The following is a 19,331-nucleotide window of genomic DNA, read 5'->3' as shown; positions in this document are numbered from 1 at the left end:
GGAAGCGGCTTCTCCAAGGTTGCAGGCATAAGAGAGGCAGAGAACCTTATTAAAGAATGTAACCAGATTTGGAGTTAGCATAGCAGAGTGAAGATGCAGGCCTTCTGCATCTCCTTCCTTTCAAATGAAGCAATGACAGAAGCACAGTAAAGCTGAGCAGAGTATAGAAGGTGGGTGGGTGGGTGTGAGTGAATGGGTGAGCGAGCATTGGAGTGGTGGAAATTCACACTATATGCCATTAATCTTGCTCAAAAGTTGCTGATCCAGAATTTGTGCTCTCAGTGAGTCTGGCTTAGAATTCAGTAGGTATGATCCAGACTCACACATGACTTTTCATAAGGGTGTCCATGGTTTTTTTGCCTGTTTGAGCAACTTTCATAGCAAGAGCTCATTGTGGTAAATCCCCCAAATCCTGTACTTACATAGGGCCCTATGTTATTTTCAAGTTTAGCCAATAAGAAAAATTGTGTGTGTGTGTGTGTAGTGAGATGGGGTGGACCCAGCAAGCACATACACAGACATACATGAGGCAGTTCCCATTAAATGCCTACAATATGTTTAATGTAACTATAGCACATAATTCTGAATCACATACGAGGAGATCATAGTTCTTTTTTTAAAAAGCAAGCTCTGAATGTACATACTATTTTACATAGTCATGAGTCAAAGCTCATTCTAAAACCCATATTGTTTTAAAGCGATTAAATTTCATGACACCACCCCTATATAAGAACACAAACACTGTACTGGGTCTATAAGAATGTAAGCTGCAGTCAGAGCAGAGCCAAAACACAAGCCACTGACCAAGAGCAAATCAAACACAAACTGAACCAGGAGGTCACTGAATCAGGAGTTCCAGTCAGAAAGGATGATTTTTATAGCTATTCCAGTCTACAAGGACCAATAGCCGGCCTGAATCCAAAGCCTGAATATTTAACTGCCCAACAAGATGCTCCAGCCCACAATCCTGGTGATTCATAGAGAGCAGACAGCATACATAGCAGAAGGTTTCCAGTTCTAGCCCTGGAAGCTTGACAAGAATCCCACAAACTATCACTAAAGTTCCTCCCTGCCAACTCCCATTTCAAAAACAAAGTTCAAGGAGGCACATTTACTTACAAAGGGTCACTGAAATCAAATTGTATTGGACAAGGTGGCCTCTTTGGTGACTGCCAAAATAAACCTGAGAGTTTAAAAGAAAATAAATTGAATCTTAAAAGCAATCAAGTGAAATACAATGCATCAATCACATCAAAACCAGTTTAAAACTTTACTGTACTTACTGCCATCTTTTAATCGTGTGTCAAGGGGAAATGAATGAAGTAATTGGAGGGCCTACAACAGGAAAGAAATGTTCTAATTAGAATCAGTTAATGACCCATCAGTGATCTGATCACATTAACAAAACCTTGGAATTCATTATACTGCTCTAAAGATCAAGCTTATTTCAACAAAAAGAGAAAAGACATCCTCGTTTACTATTAATACACACAACTACAGAATTCTTACTGAAAAATTCCTCCCTTCAAGGAATCATTATGAACTCAATATCTAAGAGTAGAAATAATGAAAATATACCTCAAGAAATTTATTTACTCCCAGCAAAAGCAATGGCATTCTTTCTCAATCTTTAGGAAACACTCTTTCTTATCTTTTCATAGACAAGTCAAGGTTCTTCTTCATCAAAAGGCCACGAAAAAAGGAGGGAAGGAAAACCCAAAAGGTGCTGAATAATCCAACACACTGTAAACTTTATTCTGTAAGGCCTGACACATTTTAAGTATGTGCTCCTCTTCAGAGGCAACAGTAAAAGCATTGTTGGGGAATCGCCCCAATGGTACCCAGGGATGGGCTGACAGAGAGCACAGACTATGACGGGGGACTGCCGTGGACCTGGTGCTGCCGTGGACCTACCTCAGCAGCAACACCGTGCCCCTGTGCCTCAAAACACGAGATCGCGAGGAGAGACTTCAGTTGGACCCGAGATCTCGCAAGAAGTGCCGGGACTGTCAGAGACTATATAAAGCTGAACAATGACAATGGGTCAGCAGAAGGGGGAAGGCAAGAGACCGTGCAGTGTAGAGCTCAAGGAGTAGCAGAGCCCAATGACCCCATCCCTTCCAAGGCTAAAGGGAGATGCTCTCCATAAAGCGGGTCCTGTAAAGTGACAGGCCCGCTTAAGGAGAGAACCAGGGCCAGGAGTTATGAGGCCTGGCTTATCCCTGGCAGCAACCGGCAGAGGAGAAAAGGAGAAAGCCTCGAGGTACTGGTGGCTGACCCGTTTACAAGCATATAACATGTATGACTAAAACGTACATGATTATACAAAATCACAAAACACCCACATATAAAGCATTAAACAATCTGCACATTGTATTTATTGTTAAATTTATACACCGCCTTTTATTAAGAAAATCCCAAGGCGGCTCACAATAAAATTTAAAAACAATATTATAAAAAAGACACATTAAAATATTGTGCTAAAATTATAAAAACAAATCTGATTTTTTAAAAATTAAATTAAAACACGAGCATAAAAACAGTACAAAATGCAAGAAGCACCAGTGGAGACAATCATATAAAAGCCTGGGTAAAAAGCCACGATTTGACATGCTTTCTAAGAACTGTGATGAAGTTGATCACATGATCTATTGCTAGTCTAAAAAATATTGAGGGGGCAACTTCTTATAAAAATAATGTCAGTAATGTAGGGTTTTTTAATTTAGTAATGATTTATTTTTAGAAGTTTTATCAATTTTTTAGACAAGCAATACGATCATGATTATTCATACATGTTATATGCTTTTATAATGTTGCCTCTGAAGAAGAGCATAAACTCAAAATGTGTCAGGCCTTTCAGAATAAAGTTAATACTGTATGAATTATTCAGCACCTTTGAATAATTATTCAGTTTTCCTTTCCTCCCGTTTTTTATGGTTTTCTGGAGCTGTCTCACACACACTTTCCCCCTCTATTGCATAAAGAGCTGGGGCAAATGCAATTCTGTACTTTGATAATCTGCTTTAATTGGTATCATAACTATTTTAATCATTGTGCACTACTTTGAAAACACTTTTGGTGTTGTTTTTAAGCAGCATAGAAAGATTTTAAACAAAAGACCATTTCAGAAATGTTGGTTTCTCAAGATATCCTAAAGAGAATGGCCTTCTTATTCTGATACTCATATAGAATTAGAAGAAAGAGGTTTTTAACAACACATAGCCATACTTAAAAAACAAACACCTGTCAACTATCAGAATTAAATAGATCTCATATACTCACCTTATGATTAAAGTATTTCTCAAATTTTAATCTTGCCAATTCAACACACTGGGGCCAGCTTTTTGGTCTTCTACTGAGGCACTTAATCACTTGGAAAGAACCTTCTAAACTCTCTCCAGACTTTATTCTCTACGAAACAAAAAACCCGAAGTGATCAAACTTAGTGCCATATCACCTCATGTGGTGGCAAACACATGTTTACCGCCATCGTGTATGTGGCCTAGAGCAGGGATTCTCAACGTTGGGTCCCCAGATGTTACTGGACTTTAACTCCTATAATCCCCAACCAAAGGCCACTGGGGCTGGGGATTATGGGAGTTGAAGTCCAATAACATCTGGGGACCCAACATTGAGAATCCCTGGCCTAGAGCTGTAACCAATTCCAACTTCACAAAGCTTGGACCTGTACAATACATCCATGAGAAAATGCACACTTATTTTCTATATTTTACATGTAGCATTTTACACATTAAAGACAAAATGAAGAACTCAGTAGCTGATGTTAGAGCAAATTCTCAATTATTCCTTACAGTAACTAATCACCACCAAAGTCACAATTCAGTTCCTGCTTTAACTTAGTTGCAGGTCACGAAACCCCATCCTCTCTAATAAAACGCTTGGTGTCCGTCCGTGGACGGGCACCAAGCGTGTGTTCGTGCCTCCCTGCCCTGTTCTGCGCCTGCGCAAAGCGCAGGCCCAGAACAGGGCAAGGGAGACACGACCGCCAGCACCCAGCGGACATCTTGGACGCCCAAAAAACGGCCGCCCAGAAGAAGCCGGGTGAGCGGCGGAGGGGAGCACCAAGCCTGGTGTTCTGTGGAGGGGAGCTCTGCCGCCGCCTCGGCCACTAACAGCACGGCCGAAACAACGCCAAACGGCCAGAGACGGCAGCCCCGTAAATGCCTGGAGCAATGGCGGCGGGGCATAAACAATAAGTAGGACGGGAAAGCCGGGCAACACCGAGACGGCCAGAGGCAGGCGCCCCAAATACGCCAGGAGCAATGGCGACGGGGAAAAACCAAAAATAAGGACGGGGAAGCCGAACAAAACAAAAAGGAGGACGGGCAAGGCGGCCAATTAACAGAAGGAGAGCGGGGAAGCCGGGCGAGAGGGCGGCGAAGCCGCCAATGAGACCTGCCGCGCTAAACAAAACAAGATGCACCAGAGGAATAGTCCTCACACACCCATGCTCCAAGGTGCCGAAAATCAACTCCCCCGCTTCCCCCCCCCCACAAGTTAAGGATCAAAAACCCCTTGCAAACTGCATCGCCCCCGCCTATCGCCCTCCCGCCCAACCAGCTGCCGAAACCCAACTTACCCACTGCATCGAGCAAACAAACAGACAACCTCCAAGAAGAAGGGAAGAGCTTACAGATAGAGCTCCTCCCTGTGGTAAGCCTCTGCCCAGACTGCCGGTATGGACACGAAGGACGCCTATTGCGTCATTCACGCCCATTGCAACAGACTGGGCAGCAGCAACTCATAGAGAGGAACTCTTTTCACAAGCTCCTCACTTCCTATTCACGAACAGCTCCGGGAACCAAAAAATAAATAAATAAAGTTACATCAAGCACTACACCACAACCCCAATAAACCAAATAAAAAAAAATAGTGACACAAAGCACAATACCCTACACACATACAACACAACGCAAAAGATATACACTAAATAGAGCAGCGGCCACTGGCGGTCCCCACATCCCCCCCCCCAATAAAAACAAACCAATCAAAGCCAGTCCCCCACCCACAGCCAGGGAGGGGGGGGACCCGTTATTTACACGCGCACCCACAGACTGTCAGAGTAACGGTCGCCAACAGATCACTCCTACAGTGCTATAAGCACACAGCAGACGAGCAACATAGCGGAGAGAAGAGAAAGAGCTGCAAACTCTTGCAAATAGCCCTACTCCACCCAAATACCTCAAAGCTGCCAAGACTGAGAAAAAGGCAGTCTTGACACACTCAGGTGAGGCGAGAGATAGCATATACAGACCACCCCCAACATCCTGACTGACTCTGTCTACCGGCAAGCCACTAACAAAGTAAACAATTATATATATATAAAAAAACAAAAAAAACCCCAAAACCAAACAGAAAGAAATTGACACTGCTGTGCTGAGTACACCAAGAAAAAACTCTGAAGGGAAAACCACACTAAAAAAAAAAAACAGCCTAAAGCAGCAGCCAAGGAAGTAGCAAATAAAACAAACAAACAAACAAACAAAACATCTTGCAGAAGCATTACAGAACCCAGAAAGAAAATTTACACATAAGCCAAATATAAAATACACAAAATCCAGCAAAAAATAACAAATATGGCCAACAAAAACCAGAAACAGGACAAACATGTCAAACCACAAGAACCAAAACAAACCAGAGCCAACCAAACAATAGAGGAAGAAATAATAGCGCAGCAGATGCAGCATAGAAAAAATAAGGCCACAAGAGAAAAACAAAAATGCGCAACAAGATCAAATGAGGAGATTCAAAAAAGAAAGGACAGAGCCAAGGCAAGACGCAGAGAAAGAAGAGAAGAGCAGAGTCCAGAGGAACGAGAACTAAAGCAAAAGCAATACGCAGAAGCAGAAAGAGCAAGAAAAAGGCAAAAGACTGCTGCAGAGCAACAATTAGAACGTCAAAAAACAAACCTGAAAAAAGGGGAACAGGACAGTGCACCCCAACACACAACATCTCCAAATGACATAACAATAAAAACTAAAAACAACATTGCCACACACACATGTCCAAATTTAGAGCAGAACACAAACACTGACATAACACAGAGAGAGGACCAAGAACCCAAACCCAAAAGACGGAAACATGAAATCATAGACACACAACAAAGAGAGAGGGAGACAGCAGAACACCAAGAACAGCTGAAAAATTAAAAAAACTCAGGAGAGAAACAAAGAAGAGCACATAAAACCATGGAGGAGAAAAAAAAGAACATCAAAGAAATGTTCAAAGACGAAGAGAAAAGAGAGCAAGCCAGACTCCAGAGGAGCAACAATTACAACGCAAACAAGACGCAGACAGAAAAAAAAAACAGAGGAAAGAAATAAAAACCCCAAGCCAACATAAACAACAACAACAACAACTGATATGTGCAGCAATAAACACAACAAAACCAATAAACAACACAGCAAACATCCAGGAAGACAACATCCAACCACACACATGTGGACATTTAGACCAGAGATGTGAATTCTGCAATGCAAAACATTTCAAAGGAGAAAGACCCACAGACCGGAAATTCACACAGTGCTGCTCAAAGGGAAAAGTGACCCTTGCCCCTATTAAAACCGACCCGCTCATCCAGCACCTGATGACGGGACAACATGAAAACAGCAAGAACTTCATGGAGAATGTCCGATCTATAAACAGTGCACTAGCATTTGCCTCCATGGGAGCAAACATAGTGCCACCACCAGGCCACGGGCCGTACTGCTTCCGAATACACGGCACAATTTGCCACCGAGCAGGCACACTGCACCCACAGCAGGGCCAAGACAGACAATATGCACAACTATACATCTTAGACCCCACAGAGGCCGAAGAAAGAAGATTACATAATAAATCCAACACAAAAATCAACCCACAACTTATGCAAGCTCTAAGTACACATTTTTCAAAAAACAATCCCTTTGCTGAGGCTTGCAAGATGCTACACCAAGTAGAAACAGAGTGCCAAGAGGACGCAGAACAGACAGGCGAAGCACTTAGGGAAGTAACCATGACCATAGTCCAAGACCGAGAAAATGACCAAAGACGTTACAATGCACCCCAGCATAATGAGGTCGCATTTATATTCAAAAACAATGACGGAGAGCCACCACTGGAAAGAGACCTACTAATTCACTGTAAACCTAGAGCAGGCAACCCAGACCATAACATTACACAAAGAATAAGTGTCCTCGATCCCAACCTAGAACCCATGGTATACCCATTACTATTCCCCAATGGAGAACAAAGCTGGGGGATAGACATACCTTTACAACTGAGGCCACAAGCCTTAAAGAATTTATCAAAGCAACCATGTTCACTGAGAGTACGAGTCACCCAGATGCAGTACTATGGCCACCGTTTATCCATCAGAGACAACTTTAACGCCTTCCTAAATGCAGGCCGCCTAACGCAGCAATACATGGTTGATGCATATGTAAAAACAGAGGCCAATAGACTCAATTTCGTCCGACACAATCAACCAAAATTGCGAGTTGAAAAATACTCAGGATTGATGGACCACTTAAACGAAACAGCCAATACAACAGGCCAACTCCCAGGAAAGACATTTATTTTGCCGTCCTCATTTGCAGGTAGCCCCAGAAATATGCTACAGAACTATCAGGATGCCATGGCTATTGTCAGAAAATACGGAAAACCAGACCTCTTCATTACAATGACATGCAACCCAAAGTGGAATGAAATAGAAGACAACCTAGAACAGGGCCAAAATGCTGCAGCAAGACCAGATATAGTGGCAAGAGTCTTTCACCTGAAACTTAGATCCCTAATTGATGACATCTGCAAAAACCATATATTTGGCCCACCAACAGCCATTGTATATGTCATAGAGTTCCAAAAAAGAGGCTTGCCACATGCCCACATATTGCTCATCCTAACTGAACACTATAAGCCAAAGACTGAAACATCCATCGATAACATAGTATCTGCAGAAATCCCGAACATCGAAACAACACCACGTCTGCATCCAATAGTAACAAAGCATATGATCCACAGTCCATGTGGTACTCACAATCGACATTCACCATGTATGTCGAATGAAAAATGTACAAAAGAATTCCCAAAAGAGTACCAAGACCAGACTATTGCAAACATCAACGGATACCCCAAATACAGAAGAAGAAACTCTGGAAACAGCAAAACACAGAGAGGAAAACCAATAGATAACAGATGGGTTGTGCCCTATAATCCATTTCTGGCCCTAAGGTATAACTGCCACATCAATGTCGAAGTCTGCGCATCAGTCAGAAGTGTCAAATACTTATTCAAATATGTATACAAAAGCCATGATTGCGCAAAAGTGGAAATCCTAGAACCAGACACTTTGAACCATGATGAGATCACAACCTACATGGATGCAAGGTATGTCAGCGCGCCAGAGGCAGCATGGCGACTAAATGGATTCGAGATGCATTACCAATCCCATACAGTACAAAGACTGCCAGTGCATCTCCCAGACGAACAAGCAGTAATTTTCAACCCAGAAGACATTGGCGCAGCAACCGACAGAGCAGCAAGCCATGAAACACAACTGACAGCATGGTTCAAATTAAACCAGCAAGATGAGAAGGCAAGACACATATTATACACAGACATCCCAGTATATTATGTCTTTGACAAAGCAAACAGCACATGGAAAATTAGACAGCGTGGGGCAGAAAAAATGATTGGCAGAATGTATTCTGCAAATTTACAAACAGACCAGGAGCGCTACTGCCTACGCCTCCTACTGCTGCATGTGTCAGGAGCAACATCCTATGGAAACCTCAGAAGCGTGGATGGAAAAGAATACCCAACTTTCCAAGAAGCAGCAAAAGCAAGAGGACTCATAAACGATGAAACAGTGTGGGACAGCACACTTGAAGACGCAGCACAGTACAACATGCCCACGCAAATCAGAGAACTCTTCGCCTACATCTGTGTCTTTGCATCCCTCCAAAACATGCAGGAGCTATTTACAAAATATGAAGACTACCTCATCGAGGATTATGCCCATAAACATCTACAACACAATAAAGAATGCACAGTCTGCCGTGACCTCGCCCTGCAAGAAATTGGAAAAATTTTAACACTCCATGGAAAGAGATGCACAGACTACGGCCTGATATACAACAAGCATAATACCGAGCACCTTACAGAAACATACGACCAAGCCTATGAAAACCAAACAGCAAAACATATGTCAACAACCTTCAATGATGACCAAAGAGCAGCCATGGAAGAAATTTTAACAGCTAGCCAAAACAATGAGCTTGAACACCGCTGCTTTTTTTTGGATGGACCAGGAGGCAGTGGAAAGACATACTTATACAAAACCATCCTCAACACAATTCGTGGCCAGAATGAACTCGCGCTCCCTGTAGCCTCCACAGGGATAGCAGCCAACCTTCTACAAGGAGGCAGAACATATCACTCACAATTCAAACTGCCAGTACCAATACTGGAAAACTCCGTGTCTAACATGCGCCTCAATTCCCAAGATGCAAACAACATCAAAAAAGCCAGAATAATCATTTGGGATGAGTCAACGATGGCACCCACTCAAGCAATAACAACAGTAGACAAACTGATGAAGGAAATCATGGAGAACAACAAACCCATGGGTGGTAAGCTTTTTTTACTTGGAGGAGATTTCCGACAGACACTTCCCGTAGTACCGCACGGGACCCAAACCCATATTGTAGAGGCCTGCATAAAAAACAATACACTGTGGAACACATTCAAGATCCTGAGACTTCACAACAATATAAGATCAAAAGACCCAGAATTCAGTAAGTGGCTAATTACAGTAGGCAACGGAGAGACACCACACATTGAGGGATTACAAGAAAACATCATTGAGATCCCATCAAGCATCATATGCAGAACAGATATCGTGAAAGAAATTTTCGGAGAAAAAATACAAGTGCGGAACATCCACGACATAGCAAAAAGATCCATCCTTTGCCCAAAAAACAGTGATGTAGACAGCATCAACGACCAGGTGCTCCGCATATTAGAGGGTGAACCAATAACTTATCTCAGCTCAGACTCCATAGATGACACCACTGAGGAAGATGCCAAAAACTACCCAGCAGAATTCCTACATGACCAAACACCCGCAGGAATGCCAAAACATACACTCACCCTGAAAGAAGGCGCAATCATAATGCTTCTAAGAAACCTGAACACAAAAAAAGGCTTATGCAATGGAACCCGCCTGATTGTCACACACCTGGAAAAAAATATCATACTAGCAGAAGTAATTACAGGATCAGCACAGGGAGACATGGTCTTCATCCCAAGAATAGATTTGGCACCAACATGCACGGACCTGCCATTCACCTTAAGAAGACGACAATACCCAGTGAAATTAGCATTCGCAATGACAATCAACAAGTCACAAGGACAAACCCTGGAAAAGGTCGGAATCTATCTGCCTGAACCCGTGTTCAGCCACGGACAATTATATGTCGCGTTATCAAGAGTGCAAAGTTTTAAAGACGTCGTGGTCAGGGTGCTGGAAGGGCCAGAACAAGGAAGACTAATACCAGACTCAGAACAAATATTCACCAAGAATGTGGTGTATAAAGAAATACTATAACAGCGGAGGGGGGGAAACCAAGAAAAATAAATAATACTTATTACACAAAACATAGCCTCATAGCCTCATACGTATGTAACAACAAAATAAGAGAGAACGAAGAACAAGAAAACAAAACAGAGAGAGTAAAAAAGGGGCAAGGGAGAGGAAAGTAAACAGGGGCAAAAAGTCAAAGAAACAGGGGCAAAAAGGAGAGCAGACAAGACAAGAGAGAGGAGAGAGGGAGGGGAAGGGTGCAGGAAAACATAGACCCAGAGACAGTGAGCAAAAACCACAAAGAGAGAGAGAGAGACAAGGGGGGGTGAAAAAAAACCCAGAAGGGACAAAAAGAAACACACACACAAAAAAAGGCGGGGGGAGGGAAAGCTAGCGCCCGTTATTATAACGGGCTTAAAAATACTAGTCTAATAGAATAATTTGTAATCTAATACCATGATTTGAAAGGTTTTCCCCCCAATTACTTCTAACAGTGAACATGCTCATCGCCACCATACACCCCATCACCATCCATGTTTTTAGTTCTGCCAGAGAGGCTCTGCTCAAATTCCGTTTTTTACTAACACCAGATTGACTTCTATGAAAAACAGAACCTTCTCAATAGTCATTCAACAATGTAGAACTAGCTTAACCCGTGCAGAGCATCTGCTTGCTGATTGCTCCCCTCACCTCAGAGATCTCTCCCCACTCACCTGAGCCGCACTCTTTCTCCTCTTCCTCCATCCCGTTGCTTCCATCCAGCTCACCCCTCTTGGCTACTCCTCCATCCCTTTACTTCATCCCCCTCTCCCCTCTTGGTTGCGGCTGCAGAGTTGTAGCGCCTGTTGGCAAAGCTGCAGCCCCCTATCCCCAGAGACCTCCCCACCGTCACCTGAGCCCCACTCCGGCTCTCCCAGAGCAGCAGCGGTTGACTGGGCCCTTCCTTGCTGCCGCCATGGCGGCTCGTTCTCCTCAGACCACTGACAGGCTTGGGCCTGTCCCTCGCCCTTCCTTTTCTCTCTCTCTTCCACTCACTCTTCCCCTTCCTCCCTCCCTTTCCTGAGTTAACAGATCTTGTTCATCTTGTTTCTTCATCTAATTCACACAACAGCAGCCTCCTTCTCACAACCCCTCTCTTCGCAGACCCCTGCCCACTAGCCTTGTACATAAAAAGATTCCTCTCTTCTACGATCAAGAACATCTTCCAACCAGTAACAGTTGCATTCCAACTGACCTTAACCACCACAGGCTCCTCCTCTCTATCTGCATATGGAATCCCCACTGCTGAATCACCATGGTGCCACAGGCTCCTCCTCCCTATCTGCATATGGAATCCCCACTGCCCAATCACCATGGTGCTTCTGCTCTCACAGGCTCTTCCTATCTGCATATGGTATCACCACGGTGCTTCTGCTCACAAACTCTCGCGAGAGCTGCCACACACACGATTAGTCATGGCTATGCCTTAGAGAATTCTAGAGACAGATAGATAGATAGATAGATAGATAGATAGATAGATAGATAGATAGATAGATAGATAGATAGATAGATAGATACTCTCTTGCAGAAGGGTACTCAGCCCCATAATTGGCTGCCTTCCAAAAATGAGCAAAAAAACTTGTCCACCGTGTCTTGTGTTTGAGCCCATTAAACCTGCTGCTGATTTATCTTACTTTGTTTAAAATTTAAATCTTTTTTTAAAAATTGTCTTTTTGTTGTATATGTTTTTACTGTTATTTTAAACTGTAAATTCACCCCACGTTTCATTTTGGGTAGGATTCAGTGGCAACTCTAGTTCAAACCTTTGGGCACTCAACACATGAAAGGACACAGAGGATTTTATCACTACATCAGTGTTCTTCATGATACGCTCCAGGGGCTGCCCCAAAGAGTAGCTCCCTAACTAATTGTCTATTGGGCCTGTGAGGGCTCTGTCTTTCTTAAAAGGCACTGAGAAAAGTGCAGTACGTTATGGAGATCAGCACAGTAGGAAATGGCTCTCCCACTGAAGGGTTTTTCCCCAAGTGGCTCCTGTCTGAAAAATAGTGAAGATCACTGCACTACATTAATTCCAGTCTCTTACCAGTGGCACATAAGGTTTAACAGAGTTTAACACACCCTTAGAGAAGCTTCACATGCAATAATTATCATGAAGTTCAGTTACCTGTAACACTTCTTCTGCTGATGGATAGGTTTGCCAAAACTTGTTATATAGGGAAGGCTTGTGTGAAAAAGCACTTTCAAACTAAAATAAAAAGAAAGGTTATGAGAAACAGATCTATATTCACCCTTCCACTTCAGTACACACAGGACACCAGTTCAGCACTCTTACTGAATTCTATGTATTATTGTGCTTTTGCACAGCTCCTATTCATTTACATGGTCCCATTGCAGAAAAACTTCACACATTTATTTAAATTGATAAACTTCCTAATAAAACTTCTCTAGGCAGTTTAACATACTTTAAAAAAAAAATCTAAAATACAGTTACAGGCAAGCCCTGTTATACATGGACTCTATAGCTACGATTTCACATATTCACTGGTGTCTAATTGACACCCGATTTCATTATCTGCTGATACGAAAGGGTTAAAACCCACATATCTGTGGTTCCTAGAGGGCTGGAAGTGACCACTGAACTCATTTCCAGCCACCATTTTGTCAGGAGGAACCATTTTGTGGTTCATTTCTTTTTTTTAAAAGCATTTTTCCTATGATTTTTCACAGGGAGGAAACAGGGAATTTGGGCCTGGAGGGCACATTCCTTGATAGCTGGACATCCGCGGAGCATGGTAGGGGACCTTACCCCACACTCATATTTCTGCCCCCTTTCCACCTTCCAGGAACCTACTCCATCCAAAAGAGTCAATGCCTCAGTATCCACTGTTTCAGCATCCACGCTCCCCACCCCCCCATCCCCAACCCCGTGGAACAGAACCCCTGTGGATATGGGGTTTGCCTGTAAAATGAAAACAGATAAAACAATAGATAGAAAACTTATGCAACAGTGTTTCATGTTCACAATAACTGAATTACAACCATGATGTATCATGCTCACAATAAACTTACCTTGTCTCTTGCCCACTGTATTGTATGCTCAGTGGCAGCTGGAAAAGACTTTAAAGTACAAAATGGTATTTCTTCTTCAGGTGGATCTCTCTATATGTAAATAAGGAAGTATTTACATCAGATATACACATTTGGCTAAGAGGTGTTTTTTTTTTAAAAAAAATCTAATCTTATTTATTTCTATCATCTGATAATTTCCCCTTTGTACTCCCTTTCAGCAGATACCAAGTATAGGATACCCACAAGTTACTATTTTCCCTAAGAATGGTATTTATTTTCACATTTGAAGTTCAAAGAATATCTCCAATAAAACAGATTCAAGACAGTGACTACACACAGAAAGTCAAGCTCATATTTTGACTTTGTCATGTAAGTTTATACAAATACTGTATGGATACAGCAATAGCATATTGTCGTAATAGCCTCATGAAAAATCATCAATTCCAAGTTGTATTTTCACCAAAATGTGGAACACCGAAATACAACAACAGTTTCCTTTTGTACTTAAGATTAGCCAGCGGTCAAATTTCACAGTTTATTTCTGGCTTGATCAGATTACTATTCTTAATTTAATAGCAAATAACAGTAATGAAATAATGGTCTAAGTACCTAAAAATTATAGCTCTGATCCAAAAGAACTAGATAACAAGTTCTGCATGTCCATGGTACATGGAAAGCATTTTTTAAATCCAAGGTGACTTTCAGAAGCAGTTTGTAATGTGGCATGAGGATCTGCCATTGAAAACATTTTTTTAAAAAACTGGGGGGATGGGGAATTAAAAGAGATTACACTGAGCATGCCCACACTCCTGGATGTGCTCTGTGAATGTATGTTGTATCTATAACATGGCAAATGAACTGAGTTGGTTTTTGCAGTAGAATGTTTGGTAGCTCAAAAGGGTTAGCAGCTTTAAAGGAGATAAAGGGTTCAGAACCCAGAGTACTTTGATGTTGTAGCTAGAACACTTACATGACTGTTGTACGATTCTGTTAAGTGAGGCACAATGACTTCAGTATGTCCTTTAGTCCCCATGGTTCCCGAATCCAATAGAGGGCGCAGGTTTGCTAGGCAGCGACTACACAGAGGAAGCAAAATATTATATATATATTATTAACAAACCCTAGTTGATATCCTACGGAATTTAGGGGGACAGATAAAACATGAAATGGCTTTGCAACTTCATTTAATGTTGCAGGTTTAGCACAGAGGATTTCAGTTGTGAAAAACTCCTAAAATGAAACTAAAAATGCCTATAGCAACACTAAAGAGAAAATAGAACATGCTGTGGGGTACAGGTGCGAGCCTTGGGCTTGCATACTGCAGGTATAACTTTCAATGTAAACTGGATCTTATGCACATAAATGCTTATGCAAGACATATTTACACTGGCTGCTGATATGTTTCCGGGCAAAATACAAGGTGCTGGTCATAACCTATAACGCCCTAAACAGCTTGGGCCCTGGGTATTTAAGAGAACGTCTTCTTCATTATGAACCCCACCCCACATTGAGATTATCAGGAGAGGTTCGTCTGGAGTTGCCACTGGCTCGTCTGGTGGCTACTCAGGGACGGGCCATCTCTGCTGCTACCCCAAAGCTTTGGAACGCACTCCCTGCTGAAATAAGAGCCTCCCCACCTCTGACAACATTTAAAATGTCTTTAAAGACATACCTATTCACCCAGGCTTTTAATTAAATATTGTTTTAACAGTTTTAGCATCATTTTAAAATGTTGTTTTAGAATTTGAGTTGTAATGTTTTAACTGTTACTATATCATTTATTTTTAAAACAAAATAAATGATATAGTAACAGTTAAAACATTACAACTCAAATTCTAAAACAACATTTTAAAATGTTCTCACTACTGTTTTAAGTTTTTGTTGTCATTTTTTAAACGAATGTTGTATTATTTATTTATTTATTTATTTATTTATTTATTTATTCGATTTCTATACCGCCCTTCCAAAAATGGCTCAAGGCGGTTTACACAGAGAAATAACAAATAAATAAGATGGATCCCTGTCCCCAAAGGGCTCACAATCTAAAAGGAAACATAAGATAGACACCAGCAACAGTCACTGGAGCAACAGCAACCAGCAACAGTCACTGGAGGTACTGTGCTGGCGGTGGGTAGGGGAAGTTCCTCTCCCCCTGCTAAATAAAGAGAATCACCACGTTAAAAGGTGCCTCTTTGCCAAGTTAGCAGGGGGGCTTTTTGTTTGCTTGTTTTGGGCGGTATAAAAATATGTTAATCAATCAATCAATCAATCAATCAATCAATCAATCAATCAAATAAATAAATAAATAAATAAATAAATAAATAAATAAAATTTCAAAATTTCTGGATTCCAGAAGAATTAAAAGACAAACTGACCCCACCCCCAATATATACCGGGAGTGGGGTTTATACAATATATATATATACAATAACTGTTGTTAATAATAATAATAATAATAATAATGAGGAGGAGGAGGAGGTGGAGGAGGAGGAGGAGGCAGGGTTACAAAAAAAGAGCAAGTATGTACTTTGAAGGAATATTTATATCAGAGAATAAAGTACATCACAAACATTTTAAAACATTTTTTAAAATGATGTTCTTTTCTGAGAAACATCAAGTAAAAGGATACATGTTGAACTAGGGACAAGATGTTGGCTATCAAATACGAAGATCTCATACAATGTGTCTGAACCACAATTAGACTATACAGAGAGCTTCCAAGTATTCAAAGCACTTAACATACTTCATATTGTTGCAATCCTTCAACACCCCTGTAAAGTAGGTCAGTATTATTATACCCCTATAGTGAGGTGTTGAGAAAAAGAGGCTTGCCTAAAGTTCTTAGTGAGTTCATGGCAGAGGCAAGATTTAAACGTCTTGTAAATCAATGCCTAGCTCCTACACCACCTTTTCTTGGAGGACAGATTGCACAGACAGTTCTTTGCATATAGACGCAGTTTACATTGAAAGTTACATATTTTATGGGGAGGGCACATAAGCCCAAAACTTGCTTTCAAATCCTGGCACATGTTTTATCTATAGGCCTGGCCACGTGTGAACCAGTCCTTTGTCTCTGATAAGATCAAACACATTAAGGCACCTGAAGCTCAGTCAGAACCTGTGCTGATAATTGTAAATGTAAAATAAAATGCAAGATAGAGGAGAGCTGGTCTTGTGGTAGCAAGCATGACTTGTCCCCTTAGCTAAGCAGGGTCTGCCCTGGTTGCATATGAATGGGAGACTTGATGTGTGGCACTGCAAGATATTCCCCTCAGGGGATGAAGCCCCTCTGGGAAGAGCATAAGGTTTCAAGTTCCCTCCCTGGCTTCTCCAAGATAGGGCTGAGAGAGATTCCTGCCTGCAACCTTGGAGAAGCCTCTGCCAGTCTGTGAAGACAATACTGAGCTAGATAGAACATTGGTCTGACTCAGTATATGGCAGTTTCCTATGTTCCTATACTGTAACTGTTGATTATAAGACCTTACTTGCAGAGACATGTGCAGCTATAAACAATCGCATTTACCATTTTAATATTCTTAATCAATTCTAAGTTCCAGTTTAAGGTGCAGGACAAGAATTCACAGAAGTAGTAAAAGAAATGGCAAAAACACTATTGAGCATGGCATCCTCACACAAAATTGTCACATTAGAGAAACAATGCAAGGTATATTTACAATAATAGCAGATAATCTATAGATTAGAATCAATATAGCAGTGTATATATATATTAAATAAATCAATATAGCATATATATATATATATATATATATATATATATATATATATATATATATATATATATATATATATAAACCAAGAGGCTGAACTCATGGTTTGTAAACTGTGAAATTGGATTGTGATCCGTTGCACTCATATGAGTGGGTCCTGAGCCTCTGCGGGACCATTTGGGCAGTATTGACTAGCTCCTCAAAGTGCTTAGCCTCGACCCTTGCGCGTGGTGCATTTTCTCAGTTTGGGCGGGCTAGCATTTTCTCCTTAGTTTCTGGAGGACTGACATTGGAACTCAAATGTCATATAGAAGCAGTGTATATTTCCACAAGGTAAGTAATGTCTTTTTAACTCTGCAAATATACATATTGTCACTTTGCATACTGCAGAGGTGCTTCTGGGAGGGCCTTATGACTGCAGCAGATCACTTCCAGATCAGTAGTAACAGGTGAGCAACCTGTTTATCTGGATCATGATCTGTTGCACTCGTAAGAGTTAGTGACTAACGAGCTGTCAGTCAAGGAGCAGGTATAGTATGCTAAGGTAAAACCCTTTTCAGCACACCCCTCCCAAAATTGGCCTGAGCTGCCGAGCCAACTTCCAATGTGAAATGCTTTACAAAAGATATGCTCAGAGGACCAAGTTGCTGCAGTGCAGATGTCTCTGAGCTCGATTCCTGCCATATAGGCAGCAGAAGTAGCATAAGCCCTAGTAGAATGGGCTTGTATGGTTTTAGAAGAGTCCACCTTTTGATGCTTGTAAGCCAGAAAAATCAATTCCGCAATCCAGTGGGAGCGTCTCTGTCTTAATATTTGGTAACCTTTCACGTCACCCTTGTAACTTACAAAAAGCCATTTTGTCTTTCTATAGGGCTTGGTCAGTTTCAAGTAGAAGAGGAGAGCATGTCTCACATCCAGGGAATGCAATGAACGCTCAAGAGGCGTCGTGGTATTCCAGAAGAAAGTAGGCAAGATAATGTCACTGTTAATATGGACGGCAGCGAGCACTTTAGGCCTGGATTCAGGGTCCAAGCGAAGCACCACTTTGTCTTCATGAAACTTTGCACAGGGGACTTCTATTCGAAGAGCTTTTAGTTTGCTGACATGGCGAGTCAACATTATGGCTAATAAAAAGGCTGTTTTCAGTGTTACTAATTTAGGAGGTGCCGCAGCCATGGACTCAAATGGAGGGTCCATCAGGGCTGATAGGACGATGTATAGGCTCCATTGATCAGTGGGCCGCCGGATAGGAGGTTAAAGGTTGTTTAACCCCTTAAAGAATCTCTTAAGAGTCCAGAGAAAGAAGACAATTTTCCCATCCCATCTGGGATGGCAAGCAGAAATAGCGGCCAGGGGAACTTTGATGGAACCACTGGCCAGGTTACAGTGCTTCAGAGATATGAGGTAAAGCAAGACCTCCCAGGAGGTTGCAGAACGAGGCAGGAAACCATGTTCCTGAGCATAAAGTCTGAACTGCTTCCACTTGCTGTTGTAGTTGACACGAGTAGATTTCTTTCTGCCATTGAGAAGGATGTCACTCAGGAGCCTATCCTCCTTGCAGTCAAGTTCAGAGTCCTTAGGTCAGGAAGGCGGAGGCTTCTGTTTTCTTGCAGGAGACTATTCTCATGTTGAGTCAGATGCCTGTGGCAACCTTTCAACAATCTGAATGTTTGCTGAAACCATGGCTGCCAGGGCCACCATGGAGCAATCAAGATGCAGTTTGCAGATTTCTGAAGGATTTTTGCTAGAACTCTGTTCAGAGGTTAAGGCGGAAAAATGTATAGAAACCTTCGACCCCAGGTGAATTTGAACGCATCCCCTCTGGAATCACAGCTGATTCCAGCCCTCAAGCAATATAGGGGGCACTTTATGTTCATGAGCATTGCAAAAAGGTCAATCTCTGGTGTACCCCATGCCCGGAACAACGGATGGAGGTACTGAAGTTTGAC

The 19,331-nt window shown here is 41.9% G+C and overlaps 1 protein-coding gene across 5 annotated transcripts in view; it reads right to left on the bottom strand.

Annotated features, from left to right (window-relative positions):
- The window catches only part of UBA6 (ubiquitin like modifier activating enzyme 6), a 134,111-nt gene that overhangs the window by 33,599 nt on the left and 81,181 nt on the right, over window positions 1-19,331 (bottom strand). For all 5 annotated transcript variants that reach the window (XM_053260682.1, XM_053260685.1, XM_053260681.1 and 2 more), the window contains 6 exons: window positions 14,625-14,730; window positions 13,655-13,744; window positions 12,750-12,830; window positions 3,283-3,411; window positions 1,284-1,335; window positions 1,120-1,183 (listed from right to left, as the gene is read on the bottom strand). In XM_053260682.1, the coding sequence (XP_053116657.1) occupies window positions 1,120-1,183; window positions 1,284-1,335; window positions 3,283-3,411; window positions 12,750-12,830; window positions 13,655-13,744; window positions 14,625-14,730 (522 nt within the window). The remainder of the gene's footprint in view (window positions 1-1,119; window positions 1,184-1,283; window positions 1,336-3,282; window positions 3,412-12,749; window positions 12,831-13,654; window positions 13,745-14,624; window positions 14,731-19,331) is intronic.

The sequence above is a fragment of the Hemicordylus capensis genome, chromosome 6 (assembly GCF_027244095.1).
Source record: "Hemicordylus capensis ecotype Gifberg chromosome 6, rHemCap1.1.pri, whole genome shotgun sequence".
NCBI classification, from domain to species: Eukaryota; Metazoa; Chordata; class Lepidosauria; order Squamata; family Cordylidae; genus Hemicordylus; species Hemicordylus capensis.
This window is presented reverse-complemented; position numbering and strand designations above follow the sequence as displayed.